Source organism: Bombus pyrosoma, linkage group LG15 (genome assembly GCF_014825855.1).
Source record: "Bombus pyrosoma isolate SC7728 linkage group LG15, ASM1482585v1, whole genome shotgun sequence".
NCBI lineage: Eukaryota > Metazoa > Arthropoda > Insecta > Hymenoptera > Apidae > Bombus > Bombus pyrosoma.
In genome coordinates this window covers 2,129,512-2,152,119 of record NC_057784.1, presented here as the reverse complement: position 1 = coordinate 2,152,119, position 22,608 = coordinate 2,129,512, and the positions used below count along the sequence as shown (strand labels likewise).

Below are 22,608 nucleotides of genomic sequence, written 5' to 3'. Positions count from 1 at the left end.
ATTTTATTTTTAGAACTGACTTACCTATGCATTTTTTCGAGAATAGGTATTTTAAATATATCACCTAAATTTCTCTTTAAATATTATAGTAATGCATCAATGATGATGGTATACTCTCATACCATTATTCATTTCATTAAAATCTTATAGGCATTTCTTCAAAAAGATTTGTCATTTGACATTTGTGTAAATGAACTTAATAAAATCATTCATAATATTGGATTGTTAACTCCTAACAATAAAGAATAATTTTTAAACAATTTCAATAGTTCATAAAACTTTCATGTTATGCTTTCCTGATGAAATAAAAAATGCAGTTGACTATAATTGACTACTACAGTTTTTACATGATTACTATTAAATAAATCTTTGTTTAATAATTATACATCAGTACTTGTTTTTTTTCCCATAACTACGAGTCCACCAACCATGGCTATAATAGTGAAAGCTTGTGCTGCAACTCGACTACGCATCATATATTGCGCCATTTGACTATTTCCTATAAAAGTATTGTACAAGCCATAACTCAGAGCAGCTACAGTTGCCGTAGCACCTGAAATAAGATATTTGACATAAAATTTTTAAATTGTAAATATATAAATCAAATAATGAAGTTACATGTTTGGAGGTTATAGTTACCTATAGGTACTAAAGGATTCTCTTTGAATTTTTGTATTGCTCCTTTCGGCTCTTTGACATTATCATTTTCATTCAGCTCAGTACGTACTACTTGAATCCATTCTAATTCATCTAACGTTTCTTGATCTTTTGTTGTACCTGCCAGCATTTTTTATTATGTGATAAACTGCAAAGAATCAATTAATTTAGTATATAAAGGACAAATGTCAAGATCGAACTTCACTCGCAAACAGAAGAATATATTTTATGTAACTGACAAACTTTATTGTATACGTTATTTTAAACTATATAGCTTTAAATACATGCTTTACCTATTAATTTATACAATTTTCTAATTAAATGTGGTAGTACTATACTGCTGTAAGGCGAGTTTATAAAATGCGTGTTCATAGAAATAACCAATCAGACCTGCATTCCTTTGCCTAGCCAATTTCTTATCTGTAATATGCGTATGTAATTACTTACATGGGTTTGGAATCCCCTCCATCAATATGTTGTCCCTACTATTTATAACGTGCCACTTCTTTTTCACTATTGTTTGTGCTATTCCATGATATTTTAAATTGTTGAATTTATTTTAATAACGGAAGTCGAAACATGGAACAAAATATGAATGTGCAGGACACAATAGAAGAATTGATAGAAATTGGTATGGAAATCGCCAAAAGTCAAAGTTTAGAATTGTCGATTAACAGAAAAGAGGAATTGGTATTACGGCATATCAAAGCGTTTTCAAAGAAGGAAGCGCGGATCACCGATTTTCAACCAGGTTAATGATTTCACGTCTATTTTATTACTCGATGTTGTATAAAGTGAACATTTCTTGTGATATGTGTATTATATTCGAATATTAGTTGTATTAAGCTTATTCAATTTATGAGACTTGATTACGATGTTCGTTATTTGTGATCTGTAGTTTCTAAACTTTGAAGGTAATTCTGTATATGCATATAAGATCCTTATACTAATACCTTATACTTAGCTAATTTGAATATGTATTTTATTTAGTCATATTAACTTATTTATCGATTTTGAAATTCCCATATCGTAAAGATTTTATATAACTTTGGTTTTCGTCAGGCAAAGAGTATTGTACGTGAGAGTTGTAAGTGAAATGTTTAAGAAATCCAATGAACAAAGTATGAAGAATATTAGGGGGGTAAATACGCCAAGATCGAATCAGTCATTACATTCGAATAATGAGAACATTTTGCTTACGGAAGAGGAGATACGCGAATACTTCAAGCTCGTAGAATACGAAAAAATGCTTGATCAAGAATTGTCCAATTTGAGGATGGAAGAGACAGAATTTCGTTCAACTCAAGAAACTATGGATTTATTACATAAATACAATGATATTAAAGATGTAACTCAAATGGTTCTAGGTGCAATAGCTGTAGCAAATAAAACTACGATTAGGAATCTGTATAAACAATATGATTTATCGCTGGAAGAAGATTAAAAATTCACATTTTCTCATATATGACATATATGTACCTACACTATTTTTTTTCTGTTACCCACCCTTTTATATATGATTTCTTTATATGATTTTTTTTTATACTTAAAATTTAATATTTGTCATTTGTTATATTAATTTTGTATATTAATATTGTTATAGTAATTTTGTAATAAAATTTCCAAACAAGTTTCTTGTTTAAATATGCTAGGTTTGGAATGGTTCAATGTCGCAGAAGGATTATCTATATATCAACATCTTAAAGGAAAAATAGTTATTTTGGATTTCTTTACATATTGTTGCATCAATTGTATGCACGTTTTATCAGATTTAGATGTTCTTGAGAAACTGTTTTCAATTCAGGATGGCCTTGTTATTGTTAGTATATACAAGATATACTATAAAATATGTAACAATTAATTACATAAGATTAATAGCCAAACAACATAATACCATTATTTTCCTACAGGTTGGAGTACACAGTGCAAAATTTTCAAACGAAAAAAATTCAAGAAAATTATTGTCAGCAGTACAGAGGTATAATATAAAACATCCAGTTGTAAATGACACTACAATGTCAATGTGGCATTACTTAGGAATCGTATGTTGGCCAACATTAATAATGTTAGGTAACGATCATATATTTACATCTATAGGTGACAATTATCTTCGGAGACACATCAAATAAACAACTTATTCCCCTACTAGGTCCTACTGGTGAATTACTTGCAGTTTTTGTAGGAGAAGGACACAGAGATGAATTGATAATACATGTAGGCGTAGCATTAACTTATTTTAGATCATTAAATAAAATTCATACAAATGATATTCCTTTGCAATTGGCACAACACTTATTGCCTGTTGGAAATGGAAACATTTTGTTTCCAAGTAAGTTGGAAATCCTTCAAAATGGGGAAGGAGAAAGTTTGGTTATTGCTGATACAGGCCACAACAGAATTTTAGTAACGGATACTACAGGAAATGTGCAACACATTATTGGTGGTCCTAATCCGGATTTTAAAGATGGAAATTTTGAAACTGCAAAGTTTAATGCACCTCAGGGAGTGTCTACGTTAGACAATTTGATTTACGTAGCCGACACTAAAAATCACGCAATTAGAAAGGTAGTACTTTAAACTATCAAATGTGAAATTGTCTTTTCGACACGATGTACGTATAATTAATATTTTTTTTTAGATAGACTTGATAAGAAAAATAGTGATTACCATTGCTGGTACCGGTATTAAAGGTCACGATTACGTCGGAGGTAAAATCGGTAAAGATCAAGTTTTATCTTCACCATGGGATTTGGCTGTTTATAAACACGAGAATGGTAACAATATCATACCTGTATTGTTAATTGCAATGGCTGGTAATCATCAGATTTGGGCACTCTTCTTGGAAGATACTATTTGGTGGAAAAATAAGTAACATCAAAATTATTTTAATATGTATGAAAGTTCTTTTTTCATCAATGAGATTCATATATTTTGCTCGTAAATTTGTCTAGAGGATACAAAGAGGGTACTTGTCTGGCGATAGTAGGAAGTGGCACGGAGGAAAATCGCAACAATACGTATCCTTACTCGGCTGGTTTAGCGCAACCGTCTGGTATAACTATTGCCGAAGAACTAAAGATTGCCGTTTTTGCCGACAGTGAAAGCAGTACTATTAGGAGCATAAATTTACAAAATGGACATGTTCTCGCCATTTGTGGTGGAAGTAGAAATCCATTGGTATGTTTGAATGCATACGAATTAATTTCAACGATTTCCGATAAGCGAAAATTCTTCTTAATTAATCGAATAATAACTATAATATTGATAATCATGATATCACAGGATCTGCATGATTATGGAGACTTAGACGGTGTAAACTATGCGGTAAAGCTTCAACATCCTTTGGGTGTAGCATGGCATCCGAAAGAAAACATTATTTATGTAACAGACACTTACAATCATAAAATCAAGATAATCAATGTAATCACTAAGCAATGTAAAACCATATATGGTTATGGAATACCAAATGAGAACTTTTTTGTATGTTGTCTATAAAATAAGTTTTATAGTTATCAATTTAATCATGTATTTATGCATTCTTTATAATTTATAGTTCGATGAACCTAGCGGTATTGCCATAAGTCCAGAAAAAGGTTTCTTATACATAGCTGACACTAATAATCACGCTGTGAAAATGATCGATACGGAAAAGGGAAACATTACTACGGTAAATTATTACACATTTTAGAGCACAGATGTTAAAAATAAAACTGAATGAATAAGTTTATTCATTACGTTTTAGTTGCCGATAAATGTTCCAATAATCGAAACTGACAATAATTACAAGAATGTTTATTTCTTCGATACTACCATCAGCGAAACAGGCGGTAAATTAAACGTCTTGTTCAGTATAAATTTTTCCGACCGTGATTTAAAGTTAAATCCGGATGCACCACAGAAGTGGGCTATAAATTTGACAACGAATAGTTCTGGATGGGTAGGTGTGGAAAATTGTGGAGAACTTTCAAATCCAGTATCTTTAAGATTTTTCAAAGGAAATGGAACACACGAGGTGCGTGTAATTTTGGATATAGTTGCCTGTAAAAGTACCGAGTGTATATCAAAAAAATTGTTAATAGTGTACCATATACATCAAGTACCAGATGCTTCCACTATTGTAACAGAAAAAAGAAAGGTTGTTGTTAAATAGTAAATACATTTTTATTTTCATTTCTCTTTTTTTACCGAATATCAAGTATAAAATGATTAATCATATGTTGTAATTTAACTGTGCATGTTCGTCGCAGAAATAAAAAGGTACAAACGTTTATTTACAAGCCCAAGATAGAGTTGAAAACGTGATTTCTTTCTGAAGTATCCTTTACATTCCTGCTTTAATCAATGAAATTCAACGAGACTCTTAATAAGATTTTGGAAATGTTCATTTTTTTCATTAGTTAGAGTCTTCTCTTTGTAATCTGAACGAAAGGTGGTCAATCTTAAAGGAAATGGAGGTAGGGATGATTAAAATTGATGTTTGAATTATTTAATTTTTGTGTATTTTTGCTTGTACCTCTTCCACCAAGGTTCGAAAGACTCATTCGAAAATGGCAATAATGTTGAAAGGAACTTTGTGTCAAATTTGTCGGGAAACCAATTTTCGTAAAGGTCTTTTCGATTTCCGGTTGGCTCAGACCACGCCTTCTGACAGTTCTTCTGTATCCAGCGAGCGAATTTGGTATTTGGTATTTCAAGTACCTTTGAATATTTGGCAAATTTAATAAATTATTGTATAACAGACTTTTCTTTTCGACGTAGGTACCTTCTTCGAGTCTTGGTGGGATACAATATGATATTTACATGGATTAAAAATTCCAATGCCTGCATCGTAGCATGTAGGCGGAATAAGAAGTTCGTTTCGATCGTTTGTGCGTAATGTTGCTCCACCGGGTCTCAATCCGTATTTAATGCACGTTTGATATCTAAAAGATGTTGGTTTAATGAAAGACATTTTTCCTTCTTTCTTAGCCCTTTCCCTTAACAAGTCAAGTAAGTCTTTTAAGATAATTTTAATATCCGTAGTACTTTATTTTAATCAGTTACTGCAAATTGCATGCAAATTAGTTTCTTTCAGAAGAATAGTTGGGACATAATTGAATGGTTTCGAGAAGTACGGATTTAATTAATTTTTCTGTACGTGAATACACCTTGTAAACAATATATACACGTTACATTTATTGGAAAAATCTAAGGAACTTTACTTTATTTAATATTTTACGTTATAGGACACATATGACGCGAGTCAAATAATGGAAGTAACGAAAAGCATTCAACCTGTATTAAATCTGTGTATCACCAAGTTCTAATACGCGTGGCTATAATAGCGTAAATGTTTAAATGAGATCATATATTATCCATGCGCTAATTGACGCAACTGCTTATCCCCCCATAAGAAAACGTGTTAATTCATTCATGTTAAAAAATTAATTTACTAACGACCTTCATTGACCGATGCACTAAAAATTATTATATTCCTATCAAAACAAAATATCGGTGATCTTCGCATGTGCTGTACGTGTCCACCTGCAAACAGATGATTTACACCAAGATACGACCCTCTTTAAATCATTCAACCACTCTTTCATACAGCAAATTAATAATCTATGACTGATCTCTAATAACAGATCAAAATGGGACAACCTACAGATCGACGAGCTTTATCTTTATCCTTAATCTCTAAAATATCTTCAGGAATGGAACGTGTTTTACCAACCGTCTGTCAGGGAATCTGCAGTACTCCCAGTTATGGCTACGAAAAATTGATCCATCGTTGAAGGTATATCGTTTGTCCCTACATTCACCTTGCGACCAAATTCCATCTATTCTTTGTAGGCGAGGGAAATATAAGCTACCATGTCCATGAAATGTACCATCGCGAAACTCTCCTTCAAAGATGGCATCTATTACGAGCAAATAGATTCGGTTCATTTACTGAAATGAGGCTGAAGTGCAGAAGAAGGGGACTAAAGGAGCAAGTGACCTAACGGTAGAAAAAATAAGTTATATATATATATATATACACACACATATACATATATATACGTATATATATATATATATATAGAGAGAGAGAGAGAGAGAAAGACGAAGCGAGAGAAGAAGAAGAAGAGGAAGAATAAATGTGTGCGAATGTGTATGTATGTATGTATGATGTCGGTGAAATTTGTATGGTGAATGTATGTATTTTAAGACCGGGATTCTTAAGCCTATGGGTAAATGAAAAACGCGTACAAACTCTAGAACACGAAGCGACGAAAATGGTCGCGTAACGGTACGTGTCGACTTACGCGCGAGAAATGCTCAATGTCGTGCTCAAAAACCAGTACATGTGCTGTACATACATACTTCTTAGACACAATTATTGGAGTTAGCATGTACATCTTAGAAGAGTTAATTCCGAGTTCCGGAAAGGATAACATTCGTATCTCGCACGTACGCGCACCATACTCTCCGGTTCTTGCTTTTTCTTTTATTATTTACACTTCACCACCTGCATTTTATTTCCTATTATGGTTGCTTCTTTCTTTTTTTTTCTCTTTTTCTTTACTCTTCCTATAATGCCTTTCACCTTCTGCTTCTTTCTTTTCCCGAACGATTCATAGAGCAAAGGTGCAAAGTAATGCATTCGAGATCCTTCTGTAATACTTCTTGGTAGTTATACTAACTGTGCGGCAGAACGAATTTGCCAATTCCCTCCATTCCTAGTACGTTCCAAGTGCCCCTGTATTCGCTTCCATCGATGAAACGCGTTTCTTCTCCGGAATTCTTCGATTGCACATTCATGTTGCGTGCGTTCGGCATCTTCTCTGTCTTGTCTTGTAATTTTGACGCAATATTTGAATAATACAGATAATACAAACGCAAACCAAATACTATAGCGTTGCCATAGAAAAACGTGTCAAATCGAAATGTTATATCGTTTCAATTATTTCCACGATATCGAATATGACGCGAATTGCCTTTAGATCGATCCAAAGCATTTTTCATTTGACCATTTGATTGATCGTCGACACTAGTGCTTTTTCATACAGTTGTGTCTGTTACGTTCTCTCTCTCTCTCTCTCTCTCTGTATAATTTAATCAACGAATTACGTATATCTTCTCAAGGTGGAATTTGGAAAAAAGAGCAGAACAATAAGAACAAATTTTTCTGCCACCGCGAAATTATTTATTTTCAATATTCGTCGCAACCTGTACGCGTTAAGAATATCAAGTTATCCTGAATTTCAACTATGCGATAAACAATTACGGTTTCTGCTATGATCGTGGAATTTCAACTCATGACCGATGACGAACGATCGAGGTACCAGAGGCAAAATTACATGAAAGAATTTGTAGAATCTCGTTTGTATTTCCTATATGTCATTCTACTCTTGTGATACTTTTGCGATTTTTGGGCAGCAGGTCAAGTCGGTCGAATATTTCTTAAAACAGTTGGAGAACAGAGTGGAAAGGGAAGTAGAATAAACGAATACCGTTAAGCGCTCGTCACTGTTTCTCATCGTAGAATAGATAGAAATAAGATACATGCACATACATAAAAACAAAGTATTTTCCATCCTTTGTCGCAATATGGACGTACAACGTTCGTACAGGCATTTATAAACGAGGAAAGAAGAAATACCAAGACAGTGACGCGTGTCTATATACTTGGACGAAAGTGGCTTGTACAAAATTTCTTTCGTTACAAATTACGTATCATCGTGAAGGCAACTTATTCAGTCGATGTACCGTTAATCGCTGTTAATTTCTTCCGGCTAAATATCATTTTACTAGCTTAAATACAGCACGATATTACATTCGCTGTAACGAATTACGAAATTAAAGATAAAAGAGAAGTTAATGTCACTTTCGTAGAAAGAAATGGAACTTTGTAGAAGAAACGCGGACGAACGGTGTCACGACGTTATTACAAAATATTATAATATCATAGCAATGATCGATCGGTCACAAGCAAATCGTTAATTCATTTTTCTTTTTTAAATAAGGAACACGCAGTTTTTACGTGGAAATGGAAAAATGATGCGTCGAAGCATCGGTTCCGATCTTTTATTCCACCTTCGATTTACATCTCCTTTTACCCGCGTAACTCAGCTCTGCACGTTGGTCCTTCAACTTCATACTATCCCTCCTTCTTTTCTCTTTCTTCCTTTTTCTTTCGATATATATTCCCATGTATTCCGACATTCGTCTGTCCCCCCGCGTAAACCGTTCCAACCAACATCTCCACTCTCCAAGTTCACCCTTTCTCCATCTTTTCGTTCGAAGACTATGTTCCCCCTCTTCGATCGCTTTTCTTTCTCAGTCCGATGCACTCGTCTTAACCGAGGATTCAAGCACGTAGTACGCGCTCGTCCAAGGTAGAAGACAGTAGAGACGGCAGGTGATACGGGAAGAAATACAGATCTGCGCGCGCTGTCAAGAAGACACGGCAAAGGATAAAAAGAGAAAAAAGAAACGTGTAGACAGCGAGAAAAAGGAAGAAGGAAAAGTCGAACGCACGCAGTGTTAATCTCCGGAAGAGTATTCCTTTAAATCACGTTTTTCATCGAGGTAGTTAAATTTATTGTCTCGATATTTACCCTTGTACAGAGGTGCATAAGTACGTCGATCGCTCGCTGTTCGTTAAGCGCTAGAATATCGTCGCTGTACTAGAAACAATCGTCGATATAGATACGACGAATGTTAGCCGAAGGGAACACTCAATAGGCAGGATATCGTCGAACGGCGAAGAAACTTACAATTAACGCGCGATTAAGAGCGCGAATAACGCAGTTTTCATTCGACGAAACATCTCATTTGTTATATTCTGTAGATTTTCGGGATTGTCGTCGACGTTTCTCGATTGTACGTTTCCTCGCAATCTCATTGTACGCTCCTTTCTTCGTACGGCACACGCCGGTGTATCCCGGTGTATCTCAGGATATCCAGATATTCCGAATCGAGTGGAACGAGTTTCTTCCTTTCAACGCAAACGATCCAATATATATTTTACTTTCTCATTTTACCGCTTTTATCGCTGGTAGCTACACGTCAAGATTACCCGCGAGCAAATCTTTCATTCAGTTCGAAAGTTTACGTGCTTACGGTTAAACAATTAAATACGATTAACAATCTGTTCGGCGATTCGATCGATAGGTTTCAAGTGAATTTCGATAAAAGTCGTTCACAAGCTGCGCTCGAGTAAATCGCGATTTACTCGGCGATTTATAACACGACGGAGAACCGGTCGTCGTGTTAAGGCGATGATCCGTAAGAGGGTAACGAGGAACCGTAGGGTCGTTCACCTAAAAGAAAACAGACTCGTCCCCCGTTTATTTCTGCCGATCTATTTTCACGATGATTTTTCTATGATGTAGATGGTGTTTGCCACGATCTGGCATACACCGGTCTACCGTATTATCGCTAGTCGGTCTTCGTTTTTTACGTGGACGCGTAAATCAGTCACTCGATGATTTGTCCTTTATTGATTGCAGATCGCAGGAGAGGAGAAGCGTTAGAGATATGTCGTTGGAATCGTCTCATGCTACTTTGACGACACTTGTGCTGTGGGCATGTTTGAGTTTCAGCCTGGCTTCGGAACGCCCACTTCCACAAAGCGCCACAACCGTATTACTGCCTATGAAATATTTGAAATCTAGGTCAGTATTTCAGTGTTTCGTGCACGAATCGAACGTTCGACCAGAAGCACAACGATAAATAACCACGACGAGATGTAACCACGAGCGTCCTTGCTTCGTAGAATAGCCGATGTATCGTTGTTCGGGATCGTTATTGGAAAAGAATCGCGCGGAAGCTGGAAACGAAGGAGTAAAAAGCTCGTAAAGATTGCAAGGGGAGATGCGAGAGATTCTTAACCGAGTTTTGCAGCCGACGTTGCAAAATATACATGTCGTGAAGAACAAGTCGTAGATCGATTAAACGATAGCGAAATTACCGTTAACGTTTCCTCTGTATTTTTACATTACTTTATATGTCCGTCTTTCCTTTCTCGTTTTGATCGTGTCTTTAGCTTACTTAGACGTACAGTCGTTCGTAAAAATCCTCCTCGTGGATATTAAGTCGAAATTGCAATTTTGTAATACGGTAAAAGCCTGATTGTACGATTCGATCGTGACACACATTCTTCGCATACTGGAATAACCACTTTATAAATATCAATATAAAAGGGAAATAAGAACATTCGAATAAAAACGTAACAAATTCTTCCAATTTCTATTTCCGTATCCTAGTTTCTCTCCTACGAGAGAACTTCCGCGTTATCCAGCATTTTTACCCTACATCCAAATTTCGCGTCAATTAATATTCCGATAATCGTTCGTTCGTTCGATCGGGTAATCAAGAGTCTATTGTATTTCGTAGGTACGAAACGTACGTACGAAGCACGATAATGACAAGTTGAACTAATTGGCATGCACGATCCTCTGCCAGACGGTCTGCCGATGGTCTAGTATACATCGCGTTTAACTCGAGAGGAATCGGTATTCCAATGGGGTCCGACTCGTTCGATGATTTTACTTTGCAGAAGTTTCACGTATTTATAATTCCCTGGAATTTCTAGGGCGGACACGTATCAGGCAATATCGGGCATATCGAAAGAACCGAAAGATACGAGGAACGAGGTTGTTCGCGCAACGGGAAACAACAGGTCACCTGGTTCGGTCGCAGTCAATTTTCATCGACTGCCACCGTCTCCGGCGAATTTGCTGAAACCCGATGGATTTCAATTTTACACGTACAACGAGAGAGGCGATATGATCACGAGGCAAATGACTATGCAAGAGATTCAAGCTTTAATCGCGAGTGGAGGTCCGGATCATTCTAACATGGAGATTCAAGAGCCCCAAAAAGCTGAGGATATACTTACAGGAGGAAAGAAGGTAAAGTAAGATCCGAGTTCTTGGAATGAGCGGTTGGTTAAGCCGAGAAAATAGAAAATTCGGCTGCCTTGTAAGAAAGATTGCAGTGCAAGGGTGAAAATTGAAAGAGATCACTCAAAATTTGTTTAAGATGTTTTCGTTATCCGTGCGGATTCTAAGATTTATATTTTTCTTTTCGCTTCTATGACTTACGCAGCATAGGCTTCTAACGAACAATCGCCTATCCCAATGCGTATTTTACATCGACGAAATAACATTCAACTTACTTTAATTACGTCTTTCGGTGCCTAATATCGTGCGTTTGCGCCAAGTTTTATGCATTATCTCGCCGCTTGGTCTTTAAATGTATTATCGTTTCTTAGCTTCGCAGAAGTAACGAGGTAACGTTATGTTAAAATCTTTTCTAGGTAATGGACGTCGTGGAAAAAGTGCAAAGCGTGCTAAAAAGCGCTATGGATAAACCGTTATCGACGCTGTCCGGCTCGCACCCGATGATCCCAGAAAACGTGAACGTCGAATGGAGCAATATTTTACCAGCTATTTTGGCCGGTGACAAATACGGAAATAAGGTCGAAGAAAGCCACTACGTTGAAAAACCAACATCGAAACCGTCATCATCTGCCAGCTATGTCATACATAAGGAGAATGATTCGGTTTCCGATTCGTTCAAACATGACGTAAGCGAAACGGTTGCACAGGCGAAACCCGAAGATACTAACAAATATACAAACGAACGAAACGAGCAAATCAAGAAGAACGAAACGCTGCCGACAATTGCTACGAAACCTACGACTATCTCTTACACGGAGAAATTAATGATCCCTGTATCTGTCATCACGACCGAGCAAAATGTCGAATTGATGGCTCACAATCGTTATACCACTCAGAGTTCCATTTTGCATAAGGTGACTGGAGCGATACCGTTGTCAGAAAGTACTACTACTTACGGATCTAACGTTCGGGACGAAGAAAACCTGGCATCCACAAGTGCTGTTACAAAACCAACAACAATCGGCGCTTCTGTTTCGTCGAACTTAGGCGAGTCTATCAAAAACAATTACGATAACATCGGTCTCACGACGAGTGAAACGTTACAGGCAAAATATAATACATCGCAGATTGATGAAACTGTTACCGATCAGACCGATTCGTTGGTAACACAAACGAAGACGAAACCAACGACCGATATTTCGAACCAGGAATACGATAAAGTTCCATTGAAAACGCAGACACCGTCCATGATGGAAGCGAATCAAGTTCAAGACACCAACGAACCGTTCAGCAAATTGCCATCACAGTCTTCTCTACCGTTTACCAAACCGCCATTACAATTTTCTGTATCTTTTACGAAATTGCCACCGCAGTCTTCTGTATCGTCCACGAGTACTCCTGCAAGTACAAATAAATATAGAACAACGACATTGGTACCATCGACGACGATACACGACACAGTAACCGAACCAAGCGATCGCTTAAGCGAGCCGATCGAGCCACCAAAATCTTCTCCATCTATGGAGCTGGTGAATTCTTTATCGAACGTGATCAGTCAAATCTCCAACGACGTTTCTCCCGTGTTATCTTCCTCTTTCGGGTTCCAGTCGATTCCCAGTGAAAACGAGGGAAAACGTAATGACAGCTCTGAAATTACAACGCATCCTTCCACGACCAACGATGACCGACTAGAAAATGCGAATAATACGTCCGAAGAACGTATACAGGAATCGTCTAGCGAAATGACGATGAAGTTCGATCCTGATCAAGAGAAGATTTCCTCCATTACTATATCCGCGCCGATTGTTTCGATGAGTACGACAGAGCTCGATAAAACGGCAAACGTTTCGGATATTTCGACGAAATCTGATAGCATACATGTATCGAGTGTTCAGACAAATGTGACAGAGTCAACGACGGATATTAACGAGACACCGGTTACTAGTTCCAACGTTTTACAAGCGATAGCGCTTATCGAGAATATGCTTCATACCGCCTCACCTGCTACGAATAGACCCGTTATCCAGTCAATCACCTTGCCGAACGATTTATCGGGGAATTTGTTACCTAACACTGTAGCAAGCTCGCTGATCGCTGATTCTTATTTATCCAATTTGAAGACAAATAAAACACAAGCTGTACTCAAGGAGACAACAGCGTCATCTCTTGAGAAGCTCGACTCAACAGAAACTGTTACGTCAAATTCGGAGTTGTCTACCTCGGTTAACGAGGATAGCACGAACGATACAACGAAGAAAGATTCGACGAACGAGAATGAAATTTATCGAACGTCGACAACAAAGGACGATCTATTTACCGACCAGCAGAAAATTGAATCTTCGCTATTAAAAAACGAACTGTCCACCGCTTCGGAGACTACGACAGTAGCGTCGTCTATCCTTGATACTGCTGCAAAAACTACCGTCGCGGATGGAATATCAACTTCCTTCGCGAATAACGCGTTTAACGAACAGGCATCGACTTACGAGACGACAATATCGAGTAACGAGGATTCGACAAGTACGAACACAGGAACCATAATTGCAAATGCTGAAAATATTACTGAGGGAGCATCGCAGAACAATGATAAAACTTCTACAACATACCTGGAATACACGACAGAAACATCGTCAGAACACGACAAACAAACATTTACGTATCAGACCATGATAGATGAATTGTCGACGAACTTGAGCGAATCTAGCACGGTCATCGCGAATTTATCTAACGCAGAGGAGCGTCCAGTGGAGAGTTCGACGGACAAAATCATATTGCAAAGTCCTTTAAAGAAGACCGAAGAGCAGGCAAAGAATGATACGGTTCACACGATCGTGAACCAACAGAAGATCAACATTTCGGAAAACACAACCATGAACCAACAGGAGACTGACATCTTGAACAACGCAACTATGAATGAACATAAAATTAATATTTTGAACGACACAGCCGCGAACCAACACAAAATTAACATTTTGAACAACACAGCGGTAAACCAACATAAAATGAACATTTTGAACAACGCAACCATGAGTCAACATAAAACGAACATTTTGAACAATACAACCGTGAATCAGCATAAAACGAACACTTTGAGCAACACAACCGTGAATCAACATAAAACGAACATTTTGAGCAACACAACCGTGAATCAGCATAAAACGAACATTTTGAGCAACACGACCGTGAATCAGCATAAAACGAACACTTTGAGCAACACGACCGTGAATCAGCATAAAACGAACATTTTGAGCAACGCGACCCTGAATCAACATAAAACGAACACTTTGAGCAACACGACCGTGAATCAACATAAAACGAACATTTTGAGCAACACAACCGTGAACCAACAAGAAACTAACATTGCGAACAACACAATCGTGAGCCAACATAAAATGAACATTTTGAATAACACAGATGTGAACGAACATAAAATTAATATTTTGACTAATACACCCGAGAATCAACATAAGATCAATATTTTGAATAACACAACCACAACACCTCTCAGCGATACGAAATCTTCCGTTGTCTCGTCTATTCCTGAATCGACAACCACTGCTATAAATTCTATCAAGGAGGAATCAAACGAGATCAAAGGTAGTACGATGAATTCGGTAGATTGGAACAGATCGGAGAACAAAACAAAAATTCCCATTGAAATGTATTCGTACAATAGTAATGTCAGTATGAATAACTCAATAGGAACGCAGTTGTTGGGAGCCGCAAGTAAATTACACAATAACGAGTCGCACATAAATCAGAAGATGAATGATTCGCCAAGTTCGATGTTACAGAGCAAAACGAATAACACGAGCATAAATCAGCACACGTGGCAGCGGATATCGTTGCACCAAGTAATTCCATCGTCGACAGAATTCACCACGGGATCTACCACGTCAACGAAGCACTTCGAGGCATCGACATCGACAATGCCGACGATGGTGGACACGAGTTCGGCAAAATATCCCTCAAATTATCAGTCGACTCCCGTGAACAAAGCGGAATCGACTGTTTCCCTAAATGCCTCGAAAAGCATCGGTGGATTGGACACCAGCACGAGCAATGCGAGTGCCGATATTGTCAATTTTTCGAGGCTTTGTAACGAACTAGCAATTAAGTTTTGGGTCGCGGCGAACAGCGGGTTGAGTACTGGAAGATCGCTCGTTCTTTCACCGTTTGGCATGACTAGCCTGTTGGCGATGATCTTCCTCGGTGCTCGAGGATCAACGTCAGACCAGATGAACGAAATACTTGGACTCGACAATGTGGCCACTTTCAACCCGCATCTTATTTTCCAGAACGTAACGGACACGGTGAGCTTGGCGAGGCACCAAGGTATCGCGAACGCGGCGTTTGTCCGCGAATTATTTGCGGATAAAGCTAAGGTGAGAAGATTGTTGCCGTTTTATAAGGAGCAAGCTCAACAATTTTACGAAGGATTGGTGACCGAAGTAAATTTCGCTACTATCAGTGATCTCGTGCGTCGCCGAACCAATCTGTTGATTAGGAAACAGACTGGAGGTAGAATAAAGGATTTCGTGAAGAGCAACACGGTTCCTCTAAGATCACCGCTGGCTACAATTTCAGCAAACGTGTTTCAGACGGATTGCAACACAAGTTCTGCGAGTACAACAGGCCGAGACGGGGAATTATACTTCGCCGTCTCAGCTGCTCATAGATTGAGGAAATTGATCCCCGTTCCGGCTACCGTTTGGCGATCGAACGTTCTTGCCGGTTATGAGCCCAGTTTGGATGCGACTGTTAGTGCTATTGGAAGTGCGGATAAGCTCGTTTCGACCATATTTCTCGTACCAGGTCAACAAGGTCACGCTGCACCCGGTGATACTTTGGATCGACTCGAACAAAGGTTTATCAAAGAAGCTTTTCAAGATGGAGCTTGGGATAAGCTACTGAAGGTTCTTATACCTAGACCGAGCCTTGAATTACAAGTACCCAAATTTAGTCATCGGTCCATTGTGAACGCTACTGCTGCTTTGAAGAGGATGGGACTCGATCAGCTGTTTTCGACTAACGCCGACTTCAAAGGGATCAATGGAATTGGAAATCGTCTCTTCTTGTCCGACGTTTTACAGGTAATTCTACAGGTTACTGGTAGATACACAGGGTGTCGCACACTGTCGAACACTTACTCTGTCGTTCGTAAGTGTCTAAACACTTTAGTCACTCTGTAATGGCAGTGCGTGGATTTTACCAAAGTTTACAAATCAATGACAAATTAATAATTAGATGCACTAGATCCTAAGTTAGTTCTATAAGATCATCAGACCATAAGCCTAAAACAAAAACGCAATACAAATTCATTAATCCAATGTGTTCAAAAAGTTCTTGCGATGGAATATTTTCAAGTTGTTTCTCTAAATTTTCTTAATTCACGGTAAACATATTCTATATATGCTACTTACTCTATAATTGGTCATTTCTAGATGAATCTATTCAGTACGTGCGGCGATGAAAACATCGCTAATGGACGACATCACATGGAAATTTATCCAGCAAGTCCTACTTTACGAAATTCTCGACACATCGGCGAACAAACATTCCGTAGAACAAGACGGGCAGTCAATATGGAGCCGGCAAACTATCGTACAGTTTCGTTGAAGGAAAGAATGAGGACTATAGAAAGATCAGAAGAGAAACCGAGATTGAAATTGGACCAGCCGTTCCTTTATTTCGTACGGCACAATCCAACGGGTCTCATACTTCATATAGGCCGTTTCAATCCTAGGTTAATATAAAATTAGGACGTAATGCTAGGTTCGCCTCTATGTAATACTTGTGTAGTTAACCTCGCGTATTCTTATATACATATTCTTTCTTATATACATATGTATAATCGCATTAGATATTTCACGCGAGTGTTGCCACATTTATTATCTTTAACCCTCTGGTAGTGTAGTCTGAGAGAGATTCAGGCATGCCGTCGAATAACGCATTTATTAATATTTATTTCGTCCAATGAAAATCCGAACGTATTTATCTTTTTGTATTTGATAGAATAGGGTAGGTCTATTTGATATTTCAGTCAAGTGCGAAATTCGGATATGAACAATTTTTAAGCGAGTGTGTCACTTTAGTGTGTCATTTTAGCTAATTGTTATTAGCTTAGTTTTAGTGTTTTTTATTTACAATACGTTCAATCGACTGATTTAGGGAGACAAGAATTCCAATATAAGTGACGAATGTTATAGCCTAATGTTGCTTATATTATTTACTATATACAGGATGATTTTGAAGTCGCGGTACGCCCGGGAAAGTGAGTTAAATATATAGAATTGATCTTTTACATACGGGGGTTCGTTTTCGAGAAAACAAAATTCGAAAGTTTAAGTATACCTGCACTTCGGAATCGTCCTGTATAATTAATATAATATCGTCGACGACGATTTAAATAATAATCTATGAAGCAGTATCACAATTGCTCGTGTGTTACCATCAGGAAACTTAGGAGTTTCATATCCAAATCGCAATTGCAAACTGATCATATCCAAAATGCAATTTAACCAAGTTTGAACAATTCCTTTGTTGGCAAAATTCTTGTAAAATCTTTATTGTCACGATATGCATATGTTTGCCAAGTCATATTCATTAAATTAATTTAAAATTAATTCAGAAAGTGCTCTCGCGACGCATTATTAATATCATTGTTCTCATTATGTATATAACGTATTCAATTTTTATTGCATTGGATACCTAACCCTCCTGCGCTTTTTAGGTTATTTTCGACTGAATCTTATTTTTCTATCGTTACAAAAATTCTTAAGTGTGTAGGAAATAAGAGACAATCGTCGTTAATGTACGTAATTTCAATCGTATTCTAATTATTTTCTTAAAACATTAAAAGTTCTTTTCCGATTGAAACGAAAGCGACATCAAGACATGAGAAACTCGAAGATTGCAGCAGGGTTAACTTACGCGTCTATATTGATAATATGACGACAATAACAATTATGTTTTAAATGAAAATTTATTTCATTCACTTGAATTTCGTGCGCTAGGACAAAATTAAATACAATGGAAATTATTTTTAAAAATAAAATCATTCAGTTAAAAAGAAATATGTATTACTTGATTACGCACCATTAGAAAGGCACAACCTTCCACAGGAAACAAAAATTTTTTCCTGAATTCATCATTAATGGACCTCCTTTTGAATCTCATAGAGTCCCTCCACTATTTCAAAGTTTTCTTCGCTATCAAGCAATGGTCTTCATAAAAGAAAACCAAAGCATTAAAATAAATACGTAAAAAGAATACATTATTTGAATGTAAAACAATGGTCAACGTTAAAATAGTCCTGAAAGCTTATTATACGAGCTACCAGGAAATCTGATAGCAAAAAAAGCAATAAAAAAAAGAATATAATCAAATAATACATTATTATAATAATAATGGTAATAATTTATTTATTTACACTCAACTCTCCATATTTCTTATACTTAAAACATTTACGCACTAACCTAATCGTAATTTACTTAACCTAGTAGATCATAATAAAACATTAAACAAAAGAATACCTTAATTATACGAAGTTAACAATAGAGTAGTTTTAAGCGATGAAGGAATGACTACGAAAATGCCACGTAATGGGAAGAGAAATATGCATCTGTTACGGAGTGACACAAAAACACACCTAATCGCTCTGATATTCGACACTAAACTAGCACCCCGCGCGGTAGGTTAGCCAGTGAATTTCGGTTGACGAGGAGTGGGGAGAGGAAAACTCGCAGGTAAGTCAAGCGTGCACGAATAAGAGTCGTCAAATTTCCAGAAAAGATGTGTTTTCAATAGCGAGTGTATTATGTTTCAAATAAAGAAATAAGAAATAAGATGTGTGTGGAAAATAAACGCTCAATGTTTACTTAGTTTACTAATACTAGAAAATAACACTCACAATAATATAGTTACCATGGAAACAATTTATGGATTTAAAAGATAGAATATCTACGCTTAGAAATTTAGTGTATATACAGTAATAATTTTATTTGATTAAGTAATGTTGATTTAATAGATAGAAAGATTAAAAATGATACGCGCGCTCAAGCCTGTTTCAGTTTCTAATGTAAACTTATACTAAAATACTATTTTAAATCATTTGTATTATTTTAATTGATAAAAGAGGAACATTATATCCATTACACTTAATTACTGCATTAATGATAAAAAAAGATTAGCGATGAATTAAATCTCGTTAATAAACTGTCAGTGTAAAAATGAAAAGGATAGCAAACTTGAAAAAACTTCTTATGGGAATTTGTTCTGAAATTGTTATAGTTCGTTGACCAAAACGAATTTCCCGCTATAGCATTTCAATTTCGCGCTCGATTTTAGACGAATGAGAAATCATTCCGTTCCAACCAATAAGGGGTCAGCTAGGCGAAGATTTGGCGCGGAACTTTACTGTAATGTTAACCTCTTAGGTACAATGCGCCACTATAGTGGCTTTCGCGGATGTCATCTTATATTACGACGCGCCATTATAGTGGCTCACTCTACTACTCATTCGCTCGCCATTTGAACTAAATGATCTTTTTCATTTATCTTGCTCTTTCTTCGTTTTCTTGTCCTCGCAACGTTTTATAACAGTTTTATACAGAAACAATTTTGAAAGAATAGAGACATATGCATAGACGTTAATACAACTTCTAATTTGTCATATTGCAGCATGGGATTCGATGATATCTTCTTGATGACTACCTTGGTGATGACCTCCTCTGAATTACTGCAGCATCGATGTCGCATACTTTACCGTTCCTCTGGTCATTCAATCATGTCGTAGGACAGAAGGTCCGAATCGACACGAATGACTAGTTGTATTATTTAGAATTTTTTACGAACGTAGTAACGTCGGATATTTATTATACCCATGAATAGCAACATACTTTTTACGTGTCTTATTTATTAGTCGAGGATAGGTCTTCTTGCACTTCGCGATTTTTTATATTAATGAAATGATATTGATTATTAAAGTTCATCACTATAATGGGCAAATCGTGGATTTATATTAATGTTCCGAGAAACTAATTACGGGTTAAATCTCGAAGTAATTTAAGTCGCGAAGTAATTTAAATTTTGCGTTTTCGTTTAAAGCTGGGCACAGATGTTTATTTCGGTTTGAAGTATTGATTGTGTTTACTTTAGTGTTACGGTTTATGAGATATCGCGATTGTTCTTAGCTTTGACTGTAAATTGCTGTAAATTCATAGAAATCAACATTAGAATTTATCGCCATTCTATTTTATTGAATGGAATAGAAAATAGAATAAAAAATGTATTAGGTATCTCTCTTGCATTTATACGTTTAACAGATTAATCTTTATCGCTTTCAAAAATTGAATTTTGAATGTAATTCGTACGTTCGCCGTAGCAGATCGGTATTTCAGAAAGTGAGATACAAAGTTTCATATTGTGATGTCTATTCTATAGGTATCTACTTAGTCAATGATATTGTTTGTCGCACACTGCTACGGCGCCGTCCACCGGTTCACAACTTGTTACGATTTTATCATGATTTCCTGTAATTTACTACAAGAAATTAATTAAATACGCAACATAAAACATTTTTAACAATTCATTTTATCTTAATCATTATGGATTATAAAGATGAGCAACACAATGAGATCGAAGCTTTGGAGTCAATTTATTGTGGAGAATTGGAAAGTATGCATGGAATGTCCAATAACCTACAAATTTGTTTGTATATTGTAAAATTATATTACTTTATAAAGAATTACTTATAATTATTGTTTGTTTGTTTCTTAGTTAATTTATTGAAACAATAGATTTATGTTAAATAATGTTCTGCAATTGCAATTTTGAGATTTTTATAAATGGAACATTTCTTCAGTTTTAGCTGTAGAACCATTTTATACATTTTCCATACCTATTAAAACTGAAGAGTATGAACCAGGTACTGGGAATGGTCTCAGTTGTTCATTGGAATTTACATATACTGAAAAATATCCAGATGAGTCACTTCTTATATCGATAGAGGAACATGAAAACTTTGAAGAAGAAAATGCTGAGAAATTAAAGGAACATCTGATGGAACAAATGAATGAAAACCTTGGAATGGTCATGGTATTTACTTTAGTTAGTGCCGCTCAGGAGTGGCTTAATGTACAGTGGGATAAAATTAAATTGAAAAGAGAAGAGAGTGCAGCACAAAAACTCAGGGAAGAGGAAGAAGCAGAAAGAGTAAGATATATCTAACATTGTAAAGATATTAACATAAGATTAATCTCATTGATCTTGTAATGTAAAAAGCTCTTACATTGTCATAGAAAAAGTTTGAGGGAACACGAGTTACGGTTGAAACATTTTTAAGTTGGAAAGAAAAGTTTGATGAAGAAATGGGATACACAAAAAGAAGAGAAATGGCTGAGAGAGAAGGGAAAAAATTAACTGGTAGAGAATTATTTATGACTGATAAAACATTGGATCAGTCTGATCTGAAGTTTTTAGATGATGGTATTGTTTTAAAATGTTTAACTTATTTAATTTAAGTTGAGCTATGCAAAATATTTGTAAGGAATATAATATTGCTTTTTCAAATTCTTAGATTCTGTTAAAGTAGACGAAAGTCTGTTTCAAAATCTTGATGATTTGGAACTGGAAGATGATGATGATGACGATCCTGATTATGAGCCCAACGTTTCTGACGATAGTGCCTAAATAAATATGCTATAGTTCTCCACTATTATTTATAAAATAATTCCTATTCATTGAGTGTTTAAATACAAACTTAGTACTTAAAAGTATCGTTTAAGTACTAGAGTTTAGATGACAGATTGTCATGTTTGAAGCAAATCTACTAATGTAAAATGAATTCATTAAAATTTATAGCTGCCGTTTGCATTTTGTATAATGGCTGAGATTTTATACATATATGTATGAAAGGGAATAGATATATTTAATAAGGAAAATAATTTTTATAATTATGTACATAATTGAATCTTTTTCATAAAGCTTTGTTTAATGAACCCAAAATGAACATTTTTCTTGCACTTATAAATGTCCGAAAGTATCTTCATTCGAATATCGGAGCAAGAATATAATGAAA

The 22,608-nt window shown here is 36.2% G+C and overlaps 6 protein-coding genes across 12 annotated transcripts; 4 read left to right on the top strand and 2 right to left on the bottom strand.

Moving 5' to 3' along the window:
- Nucleotides 1-105: 105 nt before the first annotated feature.
- On the bottom strand, nt 106-1,243 carry LOC122575504 (HIG1 domain family member 2A, mitochondrial). Of its 6 annotated transcripts, none has more exons than XM_043744530.1 (4): nt 951-1,045; nt 640-777; nt 395-553; nt 106-232 (listed from the first exon to the last, which is right to left on the bottom strand). In XM_043744530.1, the coding sequence occupies exons 1-4, from the start codon at nt 1,027-1,029 to the stop codon at nt 210-212; spliced, it is 399 nt and encodes a 132-aa protein (XP_043600465.1). In that variant the 5' UTR covers nt 1,030-1,045; the 3' UTR covers nt 106-209. The 6 variants fall into 6 exon arrangements, with proteins under 6 accessions (XP_043600465.1, XP_043600467.1, XP_043600470.1 ...); XM_043744532.1 differs by lacking the exons at nt 106-232; nt 951-1,045 and adding exons at nt 261-296; nt 1,105-1,243; XM_043744535.1 differs by lacking the exons at nt 106-232; nt 951-1,045 and adding exons at nt 261-296; nt 1,105-1,188 and having other exon boundaries at nt 640-805.
- LOC122575453 (NHL repeat-containing protein 2) lies at nt 1,237-4,940 on the top strand. The gene is made up of 9 exons (XM_043744402.1): nt 1,237-1,408; nt 2,310-2,476; nt 2,568-2,727; nt 2,807-3,222; nt 3,296-3,525; nt 3,609-3,834; nt 3,940-4,137; nt 4,211-4,324; nt 4,400-4,940. The coding sequence occupies exons 1-9, from the start codon at nt 1,237-1,239 to the stop codon at nt 4,805-4,807; spliced, it is 2,091 nt and encodes a 696-aa protein (XP_043600337.1). The 3' UTR covers nt 4,808-4,940.
- Nucleotides 1,415-2,125, top strand: LOC122575509 (DNA repair protein SWI5 homolog). The gene is made up of 2 exons (XM_043744541.1): nt 1,415-1,571; nt 1,720-2,125. The coding sequence occupies exon 2, from the start codon at nt 1,754-1,756 to the stop codon at nt 2,099-2,101; it is 348 nt and encodes a 115-aa protein (XP_043600476.1). The 5' UTR covers nt 1,415-1,571; nt 1,720-1,753; the 3' UTR covers nt 2,102-2,125.
- A 40-nt stretch (nt 4,941-4,980) lies between the features above and the next one.
- LOC122575511 (MORN repeat-containing protein 5) lies at nt 4,981-7,458 on the bottom strand. The gene is made up of 5 exons (XM_043744544.1): nt 7,323-7,458; nt 6,371-6,557; nt 5,416-5,579; nt 5,171-5,351; nt 4,981-5,095 (listed from the first exon to the last, which is right to left on the bottom strand). The coding sequence occupies exons 1-5, from the start codon at nt 7,456-7,458 to the stop codon at nt 4,996-4,998; spliced, it is 768 nt and encodes a 255-aa protein (XP_043600479.1). The 3' UTR covers nt 4,981-4,995.
- Nucleotides 5,668-18,452, top strand: LOC122575438 (mucin-3A). 2 transcript variants are annotated; one of them, XM_043744332.1, is made up of 6 exons: nt 5,668-6,433; nt 6,490-6,643; nt 10,134-10,298; nt 11,219-11,537; nt 11,945-16,621; nt 16,973-18,452. In XM_043744332.1, the coding sequence occupies exons 3-6, from the start codon at nt 10,162-10,164 to the stop codon at nt 17,282-17,284; spliced, it is 5,445 nt and encodes a 1,814-aa protein (XP_043600267.1). In that variant the 5' UTR covers nt 5,668-6,433; nt 6,490-6,643; nt 10,134-10,161; the 3' UTR covers nt 17,285-18,452. The 2 variants fall into 2 exon arrangements, with proteins under 2 accessions (XP_043600267.1, XP_043600268.1); XM_043744333.1 differs by lacking the exon at nt 6,490-6,643.
- A 2,376-nt stretch (nt 18,453-20,828) lies between these two features.
- Nucleotides 20,829-22,528, top strand: LOC122575491 (RWD domain-containing protein 1). The gene is made up of 4 exons (XM_043744505.1): nt 20,829-21,206; nt 21,394-21,743; nt 21,830-22,016; nt 22,108-22,528. Exons 1-4 carry the CDS (start codon nt 21,137-21,139, stop codon nt 22,218-22,220), a joined length of 720 nt encoding a protein of 239 aa, XP_043600440.1. The 5' UTR covers nt 20,829-21,136; the 3' UTR covers nt 22,221-22,528.
- The last annotated feature ends 80 nt before the right edge of the window (nt 22,529-22,608 follow it).

Bases quoted from the DNA above. Each gene is read 5' to 3' on its own strand.
- LOC122575453 (XM_043744402.1), top strand. From the start codon at position 1,237: ATGGAACAAAATATGAATGTGCAGGACACAATAGAAGAATTGATAGAA. The intron at 1,409-2,309 runs GTTAATGATTTC...TAAATATGCTAG, and splicing joins GATCACCGATTTTCAACCAG to GTTTGGAATGGTTCAATGTC. The intron at 2,728-2,806 runs GTAACGATCATA...TTCCCCTACTAG, and splicing joins GCCAACATTAATAATGTTAG to GTCCTACTGGTGAATTACTT.
- LOC122575491 (XM_043744505.1), top strand. From the start codon at position 21,137: ATGGATTATAAAGATGAGCAACACAATGAGATCGAAGCTTTGGAGTCA. The intron at 21,207-21,393 runs GTATGCATGGAA...ACATTTCTTCAG, and splicing joins TTATTGTGGAGAATTGGAAA to TTTTAGCTGTAGAACCATTT. The intron at 22,017-22,107 runs GTATTGTTTTAA...TCAAATTCTTAG, and splicing joins TCTGAAGTTTTTAGATGATG to ATTCTGTTAAAGTAGACGAA.
- LOC122575438 (XM_043744333.1), top strand. From the start codon at position 10,162: ATGTCGTTGGAATCGTCTCATGCTACTTTGACGACACTTGTGCTGTGG. The intron at 10,299-11,218 runs GTCAGTATTTCA...TGGAATTTCTAG, and splicing joins ATGAAATATTTGAAATCTAG to GGCGGACACGTATCAGGCAA. The intron at 16,622-16,972 runs GTAATTCTACAG...GGTCATTTCTAG, and splicing joins TCTTGTCCGACGTTTTACAG to ATGAATCTATTCAGTACGTG.
- LOC122575511 (XM_043744544.1), bottom strand. From the start codon at position 7,458: ATGCCGAACGCACGCAACATGAATGTGCAATCGAAGAATTCCGGAGAA. The intron at 5,580-6,370 runs GTTGGTAAAACA...AACATCTTTTAG, and splicing joins TGCAGATTCCCTGACAGACG to ATATCAAACGTGCATTAAAT. The intron at 5,096-5,170 runs GTACAAGCAAAA...ATTTCCTTTAAG, and splicing joins TTCGAACCTTGGTGGAAGAG to ATTGACCACCTTTCGTTCAG.
- LOC122575504 (XM_043744529.1), bottom strand. From the start codon at position 1,029: ATGAACACGCATTTTATAAACTCGCCTTACAGCAGTATAGTACTACCA. The intron at 554-639 runs GTAACTATAACC...ATCTTATTTCAG, and splicing joins GAATCCTTTAGTACCTATAG to GTGCTACGGCAACTGTAGCT. The intron at 297-394 runs GTACTGATGTAT...TTATTTCATCAG, and splicing joins AGTTATGGGAAAAAAAACAA to GAAAGCATAACATGAAAGTT.
- LOC122575509 (XM_043744541.1), top strand. From the start codon at position 1,754: ATGTTTAAGAAATCCAATGAACAAAGTATGAAGAATATTAGGGGGGTA.